Raw genomic sequence first — 14,152 nt, 5'->3', positions numbered from 1 at the left:
AGGCTGCATGTGCTGTACACTACAGTTTTGCTGAACTGACCCGTTGGCGTTGGCGTTGAGGAAAAAATCAGCTGTTCTCGAAAGTAATGTCATAACACAATTATGTGCCAGTGGCGAGCACAACAGTTGGCGTATCGTTGAAGCCCCAGTCGATTGCAACCATCCACTTGGCACCGTTTCCCTACACTCGAGAATCAAAACATTGAATCAAGTCCATCGATGCGGAGTATGTATAGCCAGTCGCGTCTACCTCCGCCATGCGCCCAGCAATACCCATATCGCAGCGCTGTCTTGGAACAGTCGCGGACCATACACCGCTTGCCCCCGCCATGGCTCCAGCACACCCCTCTAGCTTTCGTTCGGTTCTGACACCCGTCCACTTTACAACCCCTCGATCCGCCTAAGCCCACCCCAAATGTCGGACACAATATCCATTTGAGGACGAGGTACCTACCGTGTGCCCAGCACGCCCCGTTATGTTTGGCTCCATTGGTGCAGTGGGGGGCTTTGCACCGCACGCCGCCCTGCAAAAAAGATGGAGTTAGCACGGCGTGGTGTTGAATTGAAAGACTTACGCCATGACCAATGCATCGCCCTCGACTAGCTACGAGGTATGTACATCCTGGGGCGTCACATACCCTGCGACCCCTGGCGTCTTTGATCGTAGTATCAGGATAGTTTACAACTGGGGAAGGACTGGAATGAGTGTCCGATTTGAGTGACGACGCACTGTCGGCGTTGAGTATGTACGCAATGGAGGACTTCTTGGACTTGGTGTGGTTGCACATGGTGGGGAATGATAGCAAAATCAAAAGTGATCAAGTGACGGGAGCTTTGATGGCAGTATAATCCCGTCACTTCCCAACGACGAATCCCATCAACATCGGAGGTTACATATGGAAGGCACCGAAATCGCGACCTTTCGAATATATGTGAACCCCTCACTCACCCACTTGCTTGCATGGGGATGTGGGGGTCATAACTCAGTGACATGTTCAACCCAACATAACGCCTAGTCCTACAATTCAGACCAACACTACAACATATATAGCTTTGCTTGTCATCTGTCATATCTGTCTCTACAACTATAGCCTTGACATTTCTGCTTGTGTGCGGGTATGTTGACAGTCATGTTGATAGTTGTTGACGGGGGCGAGTAGTGGAGTAGTGTGGTACTTCGGTATTCGATTGTCGCACGTGCCAGATTAGTACCTTCACAAACCATCTCCCGTCGAGTGATGCATCCCTTAGCGACAGTATCACACCGCCATGTCGAAATCAAATCGCTGGTATCAATGGCTTAAATGATATCCGATATCAATAACCAAAACCGACATGACAAGACAGCACCGTAGTAACCCTAAGTCCGCATTGGACCATCGGAGAATTTCGAGAAACGTTAACCAGATACTACGGCACATTGCAATAAAGTAACGCTACAATTTCGCATCCAAAGCGTGAGCTGAAATACAGTAGCAATTGACTTTCATAGTGTTGAAGTTTTAGGACTTCTTGCGCAAGGGATTCAGTAGCGTTACTGGTATAACGTTATCACGAGTACAGTGTATGGTAGCCTTGGAACGAAGTAGTTCACTTTATACCCTTATGGTCTCCACAATCGCTAGTCTACTCTATAAGCCAATTCATAGCAGCCCACTCAAGAAGTCAATAAGACTTGCAAATGAATATTCAGCTCAGATACAGGCCATCATTACGACCAAGTCGTTGCGAATTTTTCGAAGACGCTCTTTGTAATGTAAATACTGTATGCTTCATGGAGCTCATATTGCCACATGAGGACAAAGGGGAAAGACCCGGGGGTTCGAACCAAACTGATTGGCGCTTGTTGTTGTCGTTCGATCTATCTATCGAGGTGAGGGTGTTGAACCTTGCATGCTTTCGACACACGATTGGGAAAAGGTGTGCAAATTTCGCTGACGCAATTGTTGCGATGGAGTTGTCGGAACTCAGACACATTACGATTCGAATTCGAATGCCAGGCTCTGAAAGTACTGGGAAGTTGCATAACGTTAGTTTGATTGACATATTATTGCCACAAAGTGATTTCAACAGGCAGTCATGAGATACGTGTTCTCTTCGTCAAAACGCTTTCATTCATCCGCCTTCCTCACCAGACAATGTAGTCAAAACTGCGATGTGGCCAACTTGAAGGAAGTGGGTGGCGGCTCCAATCACGTTCCCGAACGTGACCATGATACTAGTCGATAATTGCTTTACAGTTTTCGTGCTCTATATTTTGGGGTGACAATTCGACGCAGGGGGCCTACTGTACAGTACTGTACGTGTGTGCTCGTTCACTCAAGACAGTGGAAATGAAACGTCGAACAGAAACGGCTAAAGGAATATCCCCAAATCTCCGTCAACAAGGAAGGGCCTCGCTCTAATAAGCGGCTGGATTGATTGAACCCGAAGGAGCTTTGATTGTGGAGTTGACCCTGGTTCGACGTGTTCCGCCACCTGTGCTAATGAGCTGTGGAAAGTTATTCCACTTGGGTATGTCGGCCAAAACTATGTGCTTCCAAGTAGTATACCTGTAGAAATAAGAGGCGGGTTGGACTCATTGCGTAGGAAAATGCCATCGACCAGTCCCCCTACGTGATGGTTTTACAAGTGATTTTAAACAAATTGATAATTTGAAATCCTGGGAGATGACACCTCGCAGTGTCTCAGAGTTTGACGAGGCCATGGTGAGCCATCACGTCTTGCCGTCAGCGCAGTATCGAAGTTGAGTGGCAGAATGAGTATGTAGGGAATTTTATTAATTTACTGGAGACGTTCCTGCCTTCATCTATCTCGCATTCCTTGGCATCACCATGCATGTTGTCGCTGATCAATAGATCATTCAGATCTGGACAGTGTCTACACGATTCGAATTCGAATCAAGGTTGGGTGCGCATGTTCTATGCTGCGTGAATTGTGCATGGGATGATACTCTATGTACTAGGCCTCCGCAGTAAATTGTTCAGAGCTTACAGTAACGTTGCAGTATGTATCGGCCAGGTTTGGACGGGTGATTTAGGGTCCGGGTAGAATTAAGCGTTCACACGACCGATTCGTTGTTGACATGCCTCGTGTATTTGTGCACGTACAGAAAATACACGAGGCATGTCAACATCGAATCGGTCTTGTCCGATTCCGAGTTTACATGGGCAAATCGACCACGTGATTTGGAGTTTGATCACTTTAGGGCTCGTTTCCAATAAGGTTACGAACTCGAGGTGGCAACAGTGTTGGGGACGGCAGTACATATCAAATAGAGTGATTTCGCTGTACGGATGCAAATTGCTGTGGGCATGTAAGCTTTGACAGGAATGGTTTCCTATTACATAGGAAACGAGCCCTAAAGTGATCAAGCTCCAAATCGCGTGGTCGATTTGCCCAGCGAAACGCGGAATCTGACACGACTGATTCGTTGACCTGCCACTGAATACGTTGCTACCAGCTCAAATGAATCGAATATTATATTCCGTCGACGTTGAATCAACGCTAGGTCCTAGTGTACAACCAAACTGGATCCAAGTGCGATGCATGTGTTGTGGATTTGACGTAATCCTCCAGTCACATGGAATACTAGTCTGACTTATTGCTATCGTCAGTTGTACGCTTGGAAGTCCAAGTGCTTGATCAGACAGATTGGTGCACCATCCATTCCTCAAATGATGCGTCGCTTCACTCAACATGACATTTCACCAGAGGTAACTTGCGACACACAGGAGTACAAAAAGTCTACCAGTACAACTGCCATCACCATTGACATGCGTGCTACCTACCTAACGTTAGCTAGTGCACGATACAAGTACTTACGTGACTCGATCTACTTATTAACTACAATGTACTCCTATACTAAACGCAATGCTCTCGGCAGAATTGGTCATACCGCGCATAACCTGGTCGATTGCATCCGACTTGCTTGCATCGTTTGCCTAAAGTGCATTGAAGAGGATTACAAAAATATTACTCGCGAATGGTAGTACATTATCGTTACCTCCCCCATGAGCCCAACAGTGTCCATATCGAAGTGCTGTTTTGGTGCACTCTGGTGTCTGGCATGGCTTCCCCCCTCCATGGCTCCAGCATAACCCCCTCGCTTTTGTTCGATTGGTGCAACCGTCGACAGTGCAATGCTTAAATCCCCCTAAGAGGGCGTCAAACGGTGTCCCAGGGCTCGACAACTAGCAACCGTTAAAGGCTTACCATGACTCCAACACAGTCCACGGTGTTTGGCTCCACTTGGACAATGCTTCATTTTGCACCGTACTCCCCCCTACCCAAGAAACCGATGCGATGATGATGATCTTGTGGTCGTTCGTCAAAGGGATATCAACTTACTCCATGACCAATGCATCGATTTCGACTGGCAATGAAGTGGACACATCCAACGACTTGGCACTGACGGCGGTTTGGGGGAGACAATGTCCCAACGCTGTGGAGGTTGTCTGGCGTTGGCAGTGAAGTGATGGCTGTGGTGGGGTTGAGGATATACTGGATCGATGCTTTGGCGGCGGAAAAGCCCAAGTTGTCGAGCGCGATAGACATGGCGATTTCAAAAAGTGAAGTGAACGACGAGCAACGTTCATCTCATATTCATCCCGTCATCACGGTCATGTAGACAGGTACACAGCTATCCCATCATCAAACTGTCCTATATTATATCGTGTGGCTATAGCGCTCAGGTTACTTATGTGTCACAATATGAACGTCTTGTACAACTTGACGGTGGGGGTTGGAGTTGGGATTGCAGTTGTCCAGGGGAAGTATAAAAACTTGAGTGGTAACTTTGTGAATGGACTTGGCGAAAGTTGTGACAACGTTCGACATGCATAAACTGTGGTTGGGGCGATGATTCATGACAGGACGAGCCACCAGAATGGATGGAGATGTGACGCATCGTCGAATTGATTGAGGACAGACGATCATCTAACGCACACAAGACATCATGCTCCGTAATTACGTGTTTTCTGTCTACAGTAACCTATCACAACATAGTTTTTAAGACGCAATACGACGGTTGGACAGTACTCACCCCAGTCGACAGCTTCAACCTTCGATTTCGAATGCTAAACATCATCATCATCCATGTTGTTGGTACCAAGGCGACTCAAAATTCAAATTATATCCAACTCACTGAGCGCGGCAAATGTGCAATCACGACGACTTGGATTTGCTATGTAGTACAGTGTACTTACTACTTGACATAACAATACCATTGCCACCGTACTACTGTACTTATACAGTGTGATCCGACTATCTCCAGTCTCTAGTACTAGTAACGTACTAATGCTACCGCAATGCTTGAAATATAAAGAGCCCGAATCTAACCTTGAGGTCTACACGAATCCGTGTACTTGCTCATAATACACCAGCATTCCCATCATTGAGCTCCACATCACCTAGTATCCTGACTCGCGAGATGACTTAGGGTAAAACAAGTTTCTCCTACTGTGGCAAGGTTGTTGGCAGTGAATTGTTGTTACCATGAACGGCCAAGATCTGGTCTGGACTTTTCGCCTACACCGTAATACGTCGATACAATTGCCCAATGCAACAAAAACTCCAACTGAAAAGTTGAAAAGTGTCTGACATTGAACGTTACAACGGCACATTCGAATTCGAATCGTTTGTGGTACGTAAGGATGGGACTAACGTGATACAATCACCCTAATGAGGTGTGGCTGCCTTATTAGCAACCACCCTCCCCCCGACAACATTAGTCTTACATCTGAGGGAGAGCTCTCTAAAGCATCCAACATTACTCCGGAGTACTACGTGGTACATGTACTGTACTGTAGGTACTGTATGTACTCCAGGAGTAGTAGCAATTAACAACCACCAATTCTAAATCCTCGCGTGTTTCTGCAACGAAAATCAGTTCAAGTGTGGGTGCACAGTACTACACTAACAGTAAGTACTTACCTTGGACAAATCCAGGGTGAGTTAGGGTACACCCCTCGCACTTGATTAAAGTATACTCCACACTTTGGGGGCGGTAGGGTAGACCATATATCATTTGATTAAAGTATGGATATACAGGCCTAGTGACAACACTTCTGAGTTCAAGTTTCGATTTTTCTGTTGCAAAGTTGCAAGATGATCTCCCATCGCGCGCCCGACACCATTCGAAATCGAATTGCCATCCATTCCGTATATTGACACTGGCCAGGTACTAATGTCATGATCATTTCTCGTCGTATTGCGACAAATTACACCATGTCAAAATAAACGGACGCTAGAATATATTCGTCGCAGTGTATTCACATAGAGCTAGCTAGCTAGCTGCGAACACAGAAACCATGTCCCTTCGGCGTTGAACAATTAAAACACTTAATGCCCCTATGTCCTTCCCTTTCGCAATCAAGGGGGGATGCCTCATCCATCTGCTACCACCAAGGGCGGATGCCTCTATCATCTGCTGACACTGAGTATTGCTACAATCTAAGCCCTGAGTGCACCAAGTTTACTTGCGTATAGTTTGAACTTTCACCCCCCCATTTTGAGGGTCAACTTCACGTTGGCTGTCAGCTTCGCCACACCGATGACCGGCGTGGACGTTGACCAGGTGCTTTCAGGATTGATGTGGGTGATTAAATGTCCCCAGTCACTGGGACATACTCTTCGGCGTTGGTTCATGCTGGTTTGACATCACGCGTGGGTGTTTTGTTTCGAATTTCGATTGTCGTTATTCCCCCCCATCATTTTTCGTGAACTACAAAGTTAAGACAGGTTGGGTAACCTTGACTTGCAATCGTGACGATTCGTGGTAGAGCGTTATGCAGGGGGGAACTCGTCGGTCGAGAGCCGAACAAGTTCATGTCCTTGTGCTAGTTAAGATAATGATATGGCATCGTTGACTTTGACTACTACTTGGACACTCGTGTGCTGCGTTAGGTTAACCTGCAAATACCATGAACCTATATATACCAAGAAGTATATCCTACTGTAGCACATGTATTGTGACCGTCACAAAAAACCACGTTGAAAAACAAAAAAATACACGGCGGCAATCGTTGTTTTCCAGCAAAAGGGGCTACGTTCCTATATAGTTTAATGTCCTTTACTACATATGGGGCAAGGCAGTCCCCTAGGGATGATTGCTACTGTCCCAGTTTGACCAGCAGTGCACACGAATTCAGCATTCACCTTGTCCAGTAAACTTCGAAAGGGTGAAGTGACCCTGATCAGATACCGAATTTGCCATCGAAACGTCACTACCAATAGGTGACCCCTAACGTCAACCTCGTGCGTGCGGATAGGACAACCGTGTCGCGATTATGTGACGACCCCGCAACTTGTCTGAAGTACTTCAGTCACTTTGGAATTTGCCCTATCATGACTGGTACAACCACCACGACCCTGCTGCTCGTCCAACCGTTGTGGCTGCAAAACCCGAAATCGTCCATTGACTTTATCATGAACAATAACGGCACTGCCATCGTCGTCGCCGCGCTTTCAACAACAACGTCGGGTTGTCCGCGACCGCTTTCCACATTGGACCTGTGCCCCAAAGAGGACCTGGTACTGCTACGCCCGGTGCCGTCGTCCAGGAGTCGACACTGTGAAGTGCATGGCTGCGGCCACTTCATCGCCAGCCGGAAAAGATGCATTGGACACGGGGTATGGTGATATGATACCCATGCTGACTCCAACTTAACTTGATACTCATATTGTTGCACAGGGGGGCGTGCGATGTGTGATGACGTCGTGTCAAAACGGGGCTAAGCACGACGGCCTGTGCTGGGCGCACGGGGGGTCCAAGTCGTGCACGAAGGAGGGCTGCACAAACCGAACCAAAGCTCGGGGATTGTGCTGGAGCCACGGCGGCGGCAAGCCCTGCCAGACCCCCCACTGCCTCAAAACGGCGCTTCGGTATGGCCATTGCTGGGCTCATGGAGGAGGTAGACATTGTTGACCACTTGATCGGCAGAAGTGAAGTCTCATATACTTCTCCTACCCTGTGTAGGCAAGCGATGTCTTGCGGTCGGATGCAATCGACCAGGATTCGAGCGCCACGGCAACTTTTGCCGGCAGCATTGCGAATAGTACGATAGGAGAACGTTAGGTACAGTATACTAGTATTAATTAATGTATGGTTCAAGTCGAGCGATACTCTACGATTATTGACATGTTATATTCCAAAGTTATAACGAGGACACAGCGTTGATGACATTGGATGACTCGACGTGCAAGCAACACATGACGTCATCGTTGCAGTCCCCCCCATTCAACAACCTCTATGGATGAGGAGTTGGTGGGGTAACGGCAACGCAATGTTCGAAAACCATGTCAACTGAAAGAGTTAGTATAAGGCAAGTTTTGGATCCTGTTAACGTACGGGCTTCCCAGCAAAATAATATTTTGACTGTGAATCTATATTGTTCAAGTTTCGGAGAAATCCAGGGCTTCGAATTCGAAGTGGCGCGGGGCGCTGTTGAAGCCACTTCACAGTACGTACTTACGTGTAATATTGCAACACCCTTGACGCGTTTCTTTGCTACAAGCATACTGTACCAATTTAATATGGGTACCATTCGTCCACAAGTGTCCAAGAGGCAGTGGTGACCAATATTTTATTCATATTTATTCTTGATGTCCGAGGCAGCGAATTACTTATTTGTCCTTCATGGCTTGCACGTCATACTTATTCACTCTCTACCCTGAAATGAATTATTTATTCCCGCCCCCCGCCCAGATGAATAATTTACTTGAATAATTCAAACAGGATATGCAATGCATGTATTATCGAACAGGATTAACAGTACGTACAGTAAGATAGAACTAGCTACCTTACTCGACGGAGCGCAACATTTCTTGAACGTCTTCAATCGTCCAAAGGTTGATATTAGCATGCAAAAACATTTGCTCCTCGAAATTTTTCGGGGTCATGCTGCAACGTCGGTCTCCGATGGCCAACTTGGTAGACGAAAATATGCGCTCACACATGTTCGACGTTGGGCACAAGAACCTCCAATCCATAAAGCTGCTCGTCATGCGCGTCACCTTGTTCTTTTTCAACGCCCGCTCGGCCAGAGAAATCACAGGAAGCGCCACGGCCGCCGCGCTGGATTCGATAGCTTCTTCATTGCGCAGCTTGATCACGCTTTCACGCTCTTCAGCTGTCATCATTGTCTCGGTGCCGCGGAGGATCTTGACAATGGCGCTCTCAAAACTTGGGTTTTTGACAACTCGCGCGCTCGGACCTAAACGACCCACCGCATTCGGATAATCTTCGATAACCGTATCGAAGATTTGGCGCACTTCCAAAAGAGAGCATTCATCGCCTTGTAAGGCGAGCGTAATCGAGTTGAGGTCTTCTAGAGTGACTAGCAGCGCCGTGACTTCGCGATTTTCCACCACATTAAGTCGTAGCACGTCGATACTGTCGTCAGCAATAGCCCATAGAAATGGCTTAAGCTCGATATACCGTTTCAACATGTTGAACGTCGAACTCCAGCGTGTCGCACTTAGTGTAATCGCACGTAGGGGGGTCACACGACGCAGACGAGCGGCCGGTAGGGTAAAACGAAGCTTGGTCATAAGTGCATTGACTTTGTCAATAACATATGCGTAGTTGGTGAGCATATCGGGCACAAAGTGGTTAAGCCGGTGGCAGGCGCATCCAATAAAAGGCACCCCGGCGAGTCGTGCAAAAGCCACATTGGTGGAGCAGTTATCTCCGATAAGTGCGATGACATTGCTCCAGGACTTCCCGTACAAATCCAGGACAAACTCAGTAAACTCCACGTGGGCAGCCGCACTTAGAGATGGTAGCAAACACAATGTAATCCAATACAACCAACCAAACACTGTTCGCACATGTCGTGGGACCATGATCTCAAATAGAGCTGAGGCGTTAGGAGGGTTAGTTGCATCAAATGCAACATATCCGGGGTGGTCGGCGGTGATATGCGAGACGAGGTTGGTGTACCCACTCCCATTCTGTGAACGTCGTGCGCCACACCGGCATGTCCAGTCCGTACTGCCAGGAGCATTCAGAGTAAAGAAAAGTTCAGCGAGCTGGCGGCCGCGTAGGATGTTGTTGCTGGCGATGTTCATCAAAACGAGATATGACGATAATTCGATTTCACTTTTGGGTTAATGGCTGATAACCATCCATATCTACGAGTGGTTTTGAAGCCAGGTGTCGTGATAACCACGAATTATTCCTGTCACAAGGAATATTTATTTTTTACCTCTAGAAGTTCGAATAACCTATTTTTGATTGCTCCAAAAATAGGTTATTCATTCTCTCCGCCGTGACAAAAGAATAATTTATTTTTAAACGAAAAATGAATATATTCACGGGAAAATTATTTTATGGTCAGCACTGCCAAGAGGTCAAGAGCGCAGACCAAGGGCCAACGAAAAGTGAATTAGAATAGGTTGTTTTAACATCCGTAAGACACTTCCATGCGCTTCGAAGCAGTGTGACTTCATATTGAATTAAGCAGCTTGGTAAACTGGGGGATTGCACTCTGGGAACAAGCGGAAAACTACCTCCAACGATACGACGATGATAACACTCACGACGCATACGTGGCACTCTCCACATAAACGTTCGAAGTGAATGCTGCAATCGACCACCCAGCTTTGCGCAATTGCATGTATTTTGTGCTGCCGTGAAAGCGGTGTTGCTTGGTTAATCGCTCGCGGTTGGCGCGACAAAGTCGAAACCAGCAATGGTCAGCCCTTCTCGAAAGTAAAACCGATGGGCGTTCGACAGCTAGACGCCAGAGTCCAAAATCAAATTGTCGACCTGTTGCCGCTCGCTTTCGCCTTTGAGCCACGTCTTCGCTACACCTCGTTACGGTTTACCAGGTCGTCCACGTACAACTTGCGGCCGCTGCTGAACGTGTCACGGTACACGCGAAAGAGAGCTATCCCCACGACCGCATTGTCAGCTTCGGGGCGATGACCAGCAACAACTCGCCGCCAACCGCGAAGATTCCTGCAACCTGGTCCACATATGCAGCGTCAGTTCGACGGACCATTCTCAGCCTTCGTTGGACAAGGACTTGATGTGTTCGACTTAGAGTGGCTTGGTTAGTGCGTTGTAGTTAGCCTTGCCGTAGTTGCGAAAGAAAGTACTGCCTGACGACAACAGGTCAGATCACAATTGACTTGATATCCTGGGCGAATGCTATCCAGTATTTGGGTCACTAAATTCAGTAAATTGATCATAGAACAAATAAAACGTAAATTACATATTGTGAATTCGCAACTACACCATTTTGCGTTTTATTCCAGCTTATTTTCAATATATTTCCACCAACCTACGATATATTTCACCGAATCCCCAATATAATTCACCCAACCTACGGTTACAGTAATTCCAACTTTCGAAAATATAATTCACCTAGCAGTTGTTATAATTCGAGCTGGGATTCTATAAAGATCGACCATTTTTGAATCTGCGCTCTATGGAAGAGGCCATCCCCTGCACCACAAATTCCTGTACATCTCTCTGTTTACAGTAAGTACGAATGACCGCTAACATGACGTTTCAAGACGTTTCGTTCTTAAAACTAGGTCTGTACTCCCCGATGTTGAACCCAATCGAGAATATGTGGCCGGCGTTGAAGAGCCGCATTAAGACATCTTTGCGTGAACGAGTCGCGGCCTTTACAGTATGGGGCCACCGCAAGACGGACAGACTTAAAAGATTTAACTCAACAATGAATTAGGAATTAAGCCGAATCGTTTGCATGTGTACACGGCCCGCCTTGAGCCGTTTTATGTCCGTGCTGAGAACATGGAAGACATGGACGTTAGTGCTTGAGCCGTAGAGGGTTGGTTTTAATTTACTTTCCATGAAATATACAGGTGGTCATGTGAAATATATTTTCGAAAGGTGAAATTAAGCGTTGGTTGGGTGAATTATATCGGAGGTTGGGTGAAATATAATGGCCAAATTTCAATTCGGCGTGAAATATACTTAGAAGTACATGGAGGTTAGTTTGGGTGAATTATATTGGCGGCGAATCGGTGAAATATATCGGGGGTTAGTGGAAATATTTTGAAAAAAAGCTGAAATTAAACGCAAAATGGTGCAGTATAAACTACCCAATTTTGCGTGGTTTGACTAATCAGTATTGAAACAAGATCGAGTTCTGATTGGTTGAATATACTTATCATTTATGCAAGAGCCAATCAAATCCATTGAAAATTGGATTAGCGAATAGCGTGGGTTCGTGACGGTCTCGAGATTTGAACAGAAATCTCATTATTTTGGGTCACTCAACTGAAAAGTACTCCGAAAATGTTGAGGTTTTCTCGGGTCACTGAAATATAAAACGCAGGTTATATCCTTGACCAACATTCCACATGACTTTAAGCGTGACGTTAAGTATTTATGCAGTCTCGTCGTTATGAAGATTCGATGAAATATCCGTTTAGCAAGGTTTTGCCACACCAACTGTCAACGGTCAACAACATTTCCATCGACACCATGGCGACCACAACGCTGCAATGGGAAGTGCTTGCGACTGCCAAGGAGGCTGCGCGTCTTGCGGGAAAGCACATGCGAGCGCATTTGGGTTCTGTCAGTGCCACCGCGGCGTCCAAGAGCAACAAGGACGACCTGGTCACAGTTGTGGACAAGCAATGCCAAGAGATCATCGCGGCGCAGATCGCTGCCAAGCACCCAACGCATCGAATGCTGGGGGAAGAAGATGTAGATGCCGGCAGCGACGCATCCAAAGCCGCCATTCGTTCTATGGACGGCACGCAGTGGCTGTGGGTCGTCGACCCCATTGACGGCACGACGAACTTCGTGCACGGGCGACCCGCGAGCGTTGTATCGATCGCGGTTGCGCTGGACGGCGTCGTGGTGGTGGGCGTGATCTACGACCCGTACCGCGACGAGCTGTTTAGTGCGCTGCGGGGCCACGGGACGCACTTGAACGACGTCGCGGTGCACGTGAGCAAGAAGGAGCTGACCTTCTCGCAAGCGCTGGTCGGGTTTGGGATTGGCACCAAGCCCAGCGTTCGCCTTCCCATGCTGGACGTGATTGCTCTGTTCTCTAGCACATGTCGGGGCCTTCGTTTGCAGGGCGCCGCCGCCTTGGAACTAGCGTGGGTCAGCTGCGGCCGCCAGACGGTAAAAATCGAGACATGGCAGCATACCTGTTGAACGAAAATGGGTTAGGGGTTTTACGAACTGGATTTGAACTCGTGGGATGTGGCGGCGGGTGCGCTGCTGGTGTCAGAGGCTGGCGGGCAAGTGTCGGACTCGGTCGGGTCGCTCTTCACCCTCCACACCCGCCACATTGTCGTGTCGAATGGCCAAGGAACGATTCACCAAGATCTCCTGAAGTAAGAAAACCCATCAACCCATATTGACGTCAGTAATATAAATACCCTTTTTCGTGATGGTAGATGCATTGCCGATGCCAACGCCACCCACCCCCGTTAAGAACTCGGTCCATGAACCAATGCCAATCTTGATCGTTTTGTCTGTGCTTTCGACATCCCCTTCAGTACCTATGAAAACGATCTGATCAAAACTGGAACAGATGTGCCTTGAAAACTACCCAGCGTCCTCATTGGTCTAAATCTATCGCTGGAATGTATTCATTCATTGGACGACGAACGGATTTAACGCATGGTGATTGGGTAATTATGTCAAATTATAGACAACTACAGTGCTGGCCAGTAGGATCCAGCCACCCCGTTTATCTGGGATTAATTTTGTCCAATAAAACGTAGAGACATGCGGAATACACCATTCTCTCCGTTTTAATTGGTTGTTTAATGGGTCCGTTACAACAGCTTGATCCGATAAAAACTGCACTTTATTTTGTCCAAAAACCATTTTGAGGGGTGGTCAATAGGATCCCAACCACTTCAGAAATCACAGGTTTCAAGGTGCAGTACGATGTTAAGTACACTCAAAACACTTGCTAGTACTTTGTGTTGGACCCCTTTGCCTCTGAACTAATCTACAACGACGTGGCATCGATGCAATGAGCTTGGCAAGGTAGTCTTGATCGATGGAGGACCAGGCCCGCTGAATTGCCAGTCCAAGGTCACACACACTGCCGTTCTGCTTCCCACTCACATTCACATACTGCACCATCATGCCCCAGACGTTTTCGATCGCGTTGAGGTCTGGGAACAGCACAGAGTGCTCAAATAA

General features: G+C 47.4%; 6 protein-coding genes across 7 annotated transcripts; 2 read left to right on the top strand and 4 right to left on the bottom strand.

The window, feature by feature from the left end:
• Positions 1–100: 100 nt before the first annotated feature.
• Positions 101–788, bottom strand: H257_13819 (hypothetical protein; the record flags this gene model as incomplete). The annotated part of the gene is made up of 5 exons (XM_009841485.1): positions 101–181; positions 251–400; positions 455–524; positions 576–604; positions 684–788. The coding sequence occupies 5 exons, from the start codon at positions 786–788 to the stop codon at positions 101–103; spliced, it is 435 nt and encodes a 144-aa protein (XP_009839787.1).
• Positions 789–4,211: 3,423 nt separating this feature from the next.
• H257_13818 (hypothetical protein) lies at positions 4,212–4,557 on the bottom strand (the record flags this gene model as incomplete). The annotated part of the gene is made up of 2 exons (XM_009841484.1): positions 4,212–4,285; positions 4,359–4,557. 2 exons carry the CDS (start codon positions 4,555–4,557, stop codon positions 4,212–4,214), a joined length of 273 nt encoding a protein of 90 aa, XP_009839786.1.
• Positions 4,558–7,339: 2,782 nt separating this feature from the next.
• H257_13817 lies at positions 7,340–8,132 on the top strand. Of its 2 annotated transcripts, XM_009841483.1 has the most exons (3): positions 7,340–7,632; positions 7,694–7,913; positions 7,979–8,132. In XM_009841483.1, the coding sequence occupies exons 1-3, from the start codon at positions 7,348–7,350 to the stop codon at positions 8,056–8,058; spliced, it is 585 nt and encodes a 194-aa protein (XP_009839785.1). In that variant the 5' UTR covers positions 7,340–7,347; the 3' UTR covers positions 8,059–8,132. The 2 variants fall into 2 exon arrangements, with proteins under 2 accessions (XP_009839785.1, XP_009839784.1); XM_009841482.1 differs by having other exon boundaries at positions 7,694–8,132.
• A 670-nt stretch (positions 8,133–8,802) lies between these two features.
• H257_13816 (hypothetical protein) lies at positions 8,803–10,071 on the bottom strand (the record flags this gene model as incomplete). The annotated part of the gene is made up of 1 exon (XM_009841481.1): positions 8,803–10,071. One exon carries the CDS (start codon positions 10,069–10,071, stop codon positions 8,803–8,805), a length of 1,269 nt encoding a protein of 422 aa, XP_009839783.1.
• A 583-nt stretch (positions 10,072–10,654) lies between these two features.
• Positions 10,655–11,605, bottom strand: H257_13815 (hypothetical protein; the record flags this gene model as incomplete). The annotated part of the gene is made up of 3 exons (XM_009841480.1): positions 10,655–10,738; positions 10,831–10,963; positions 11,553–11,605. The coding sequence occupies 3 exons, from the start codon at positions 11,603–11,605 to the stop codon at positions 10,655–10,657; spliced, it is 270 nt and encodes an 89-aa protein (XP_009839782.1).
• Positions 11,606–12,369: 764 nt separating this feature from the next.
• On the top strand, positions 12,370–13,649 carry H257_13814 (hypothetical protein). Its single transcript, XM_009841479.1, has 3 exons — positions 12,370–13,114; positions 13,163–13,329; positions 13,393–13,649. Exons 1-3 carry the CDS (start codon positions 12,395–12,397, stop codon positions 13,427–13,429), a joined length of 924 nt encoding a protein of 307 aa, XP_009839781.1. The 5' UTR covers positions 12,370–12,394; the 3' UTR covers positions 13,430–13,649.
• The last annotated feature ends 503 nt before the right edge of the window (positions 13,650–14,152 follow it).

Source organism: Aphanomyces astaci (genome assembly GCF_000520075.1).
Source record: "Aphanomyces astaci strain APO3 unplaced genomic scaffold supercont1.51, whole genome shotgun sequence".
In the NCBI taxonomy this organism is placed as follows: Eukaryota; Oomycota; class Saprolegniomycetes; order Saprolegniales; family Verrucalvaceae; genus Aphanomyces; species Aphanomyces astaci.
Note: the sequence above shows the minus strand (reverse complement) of the source record. Positions and strands in the feature narration are given on the sequence as shown.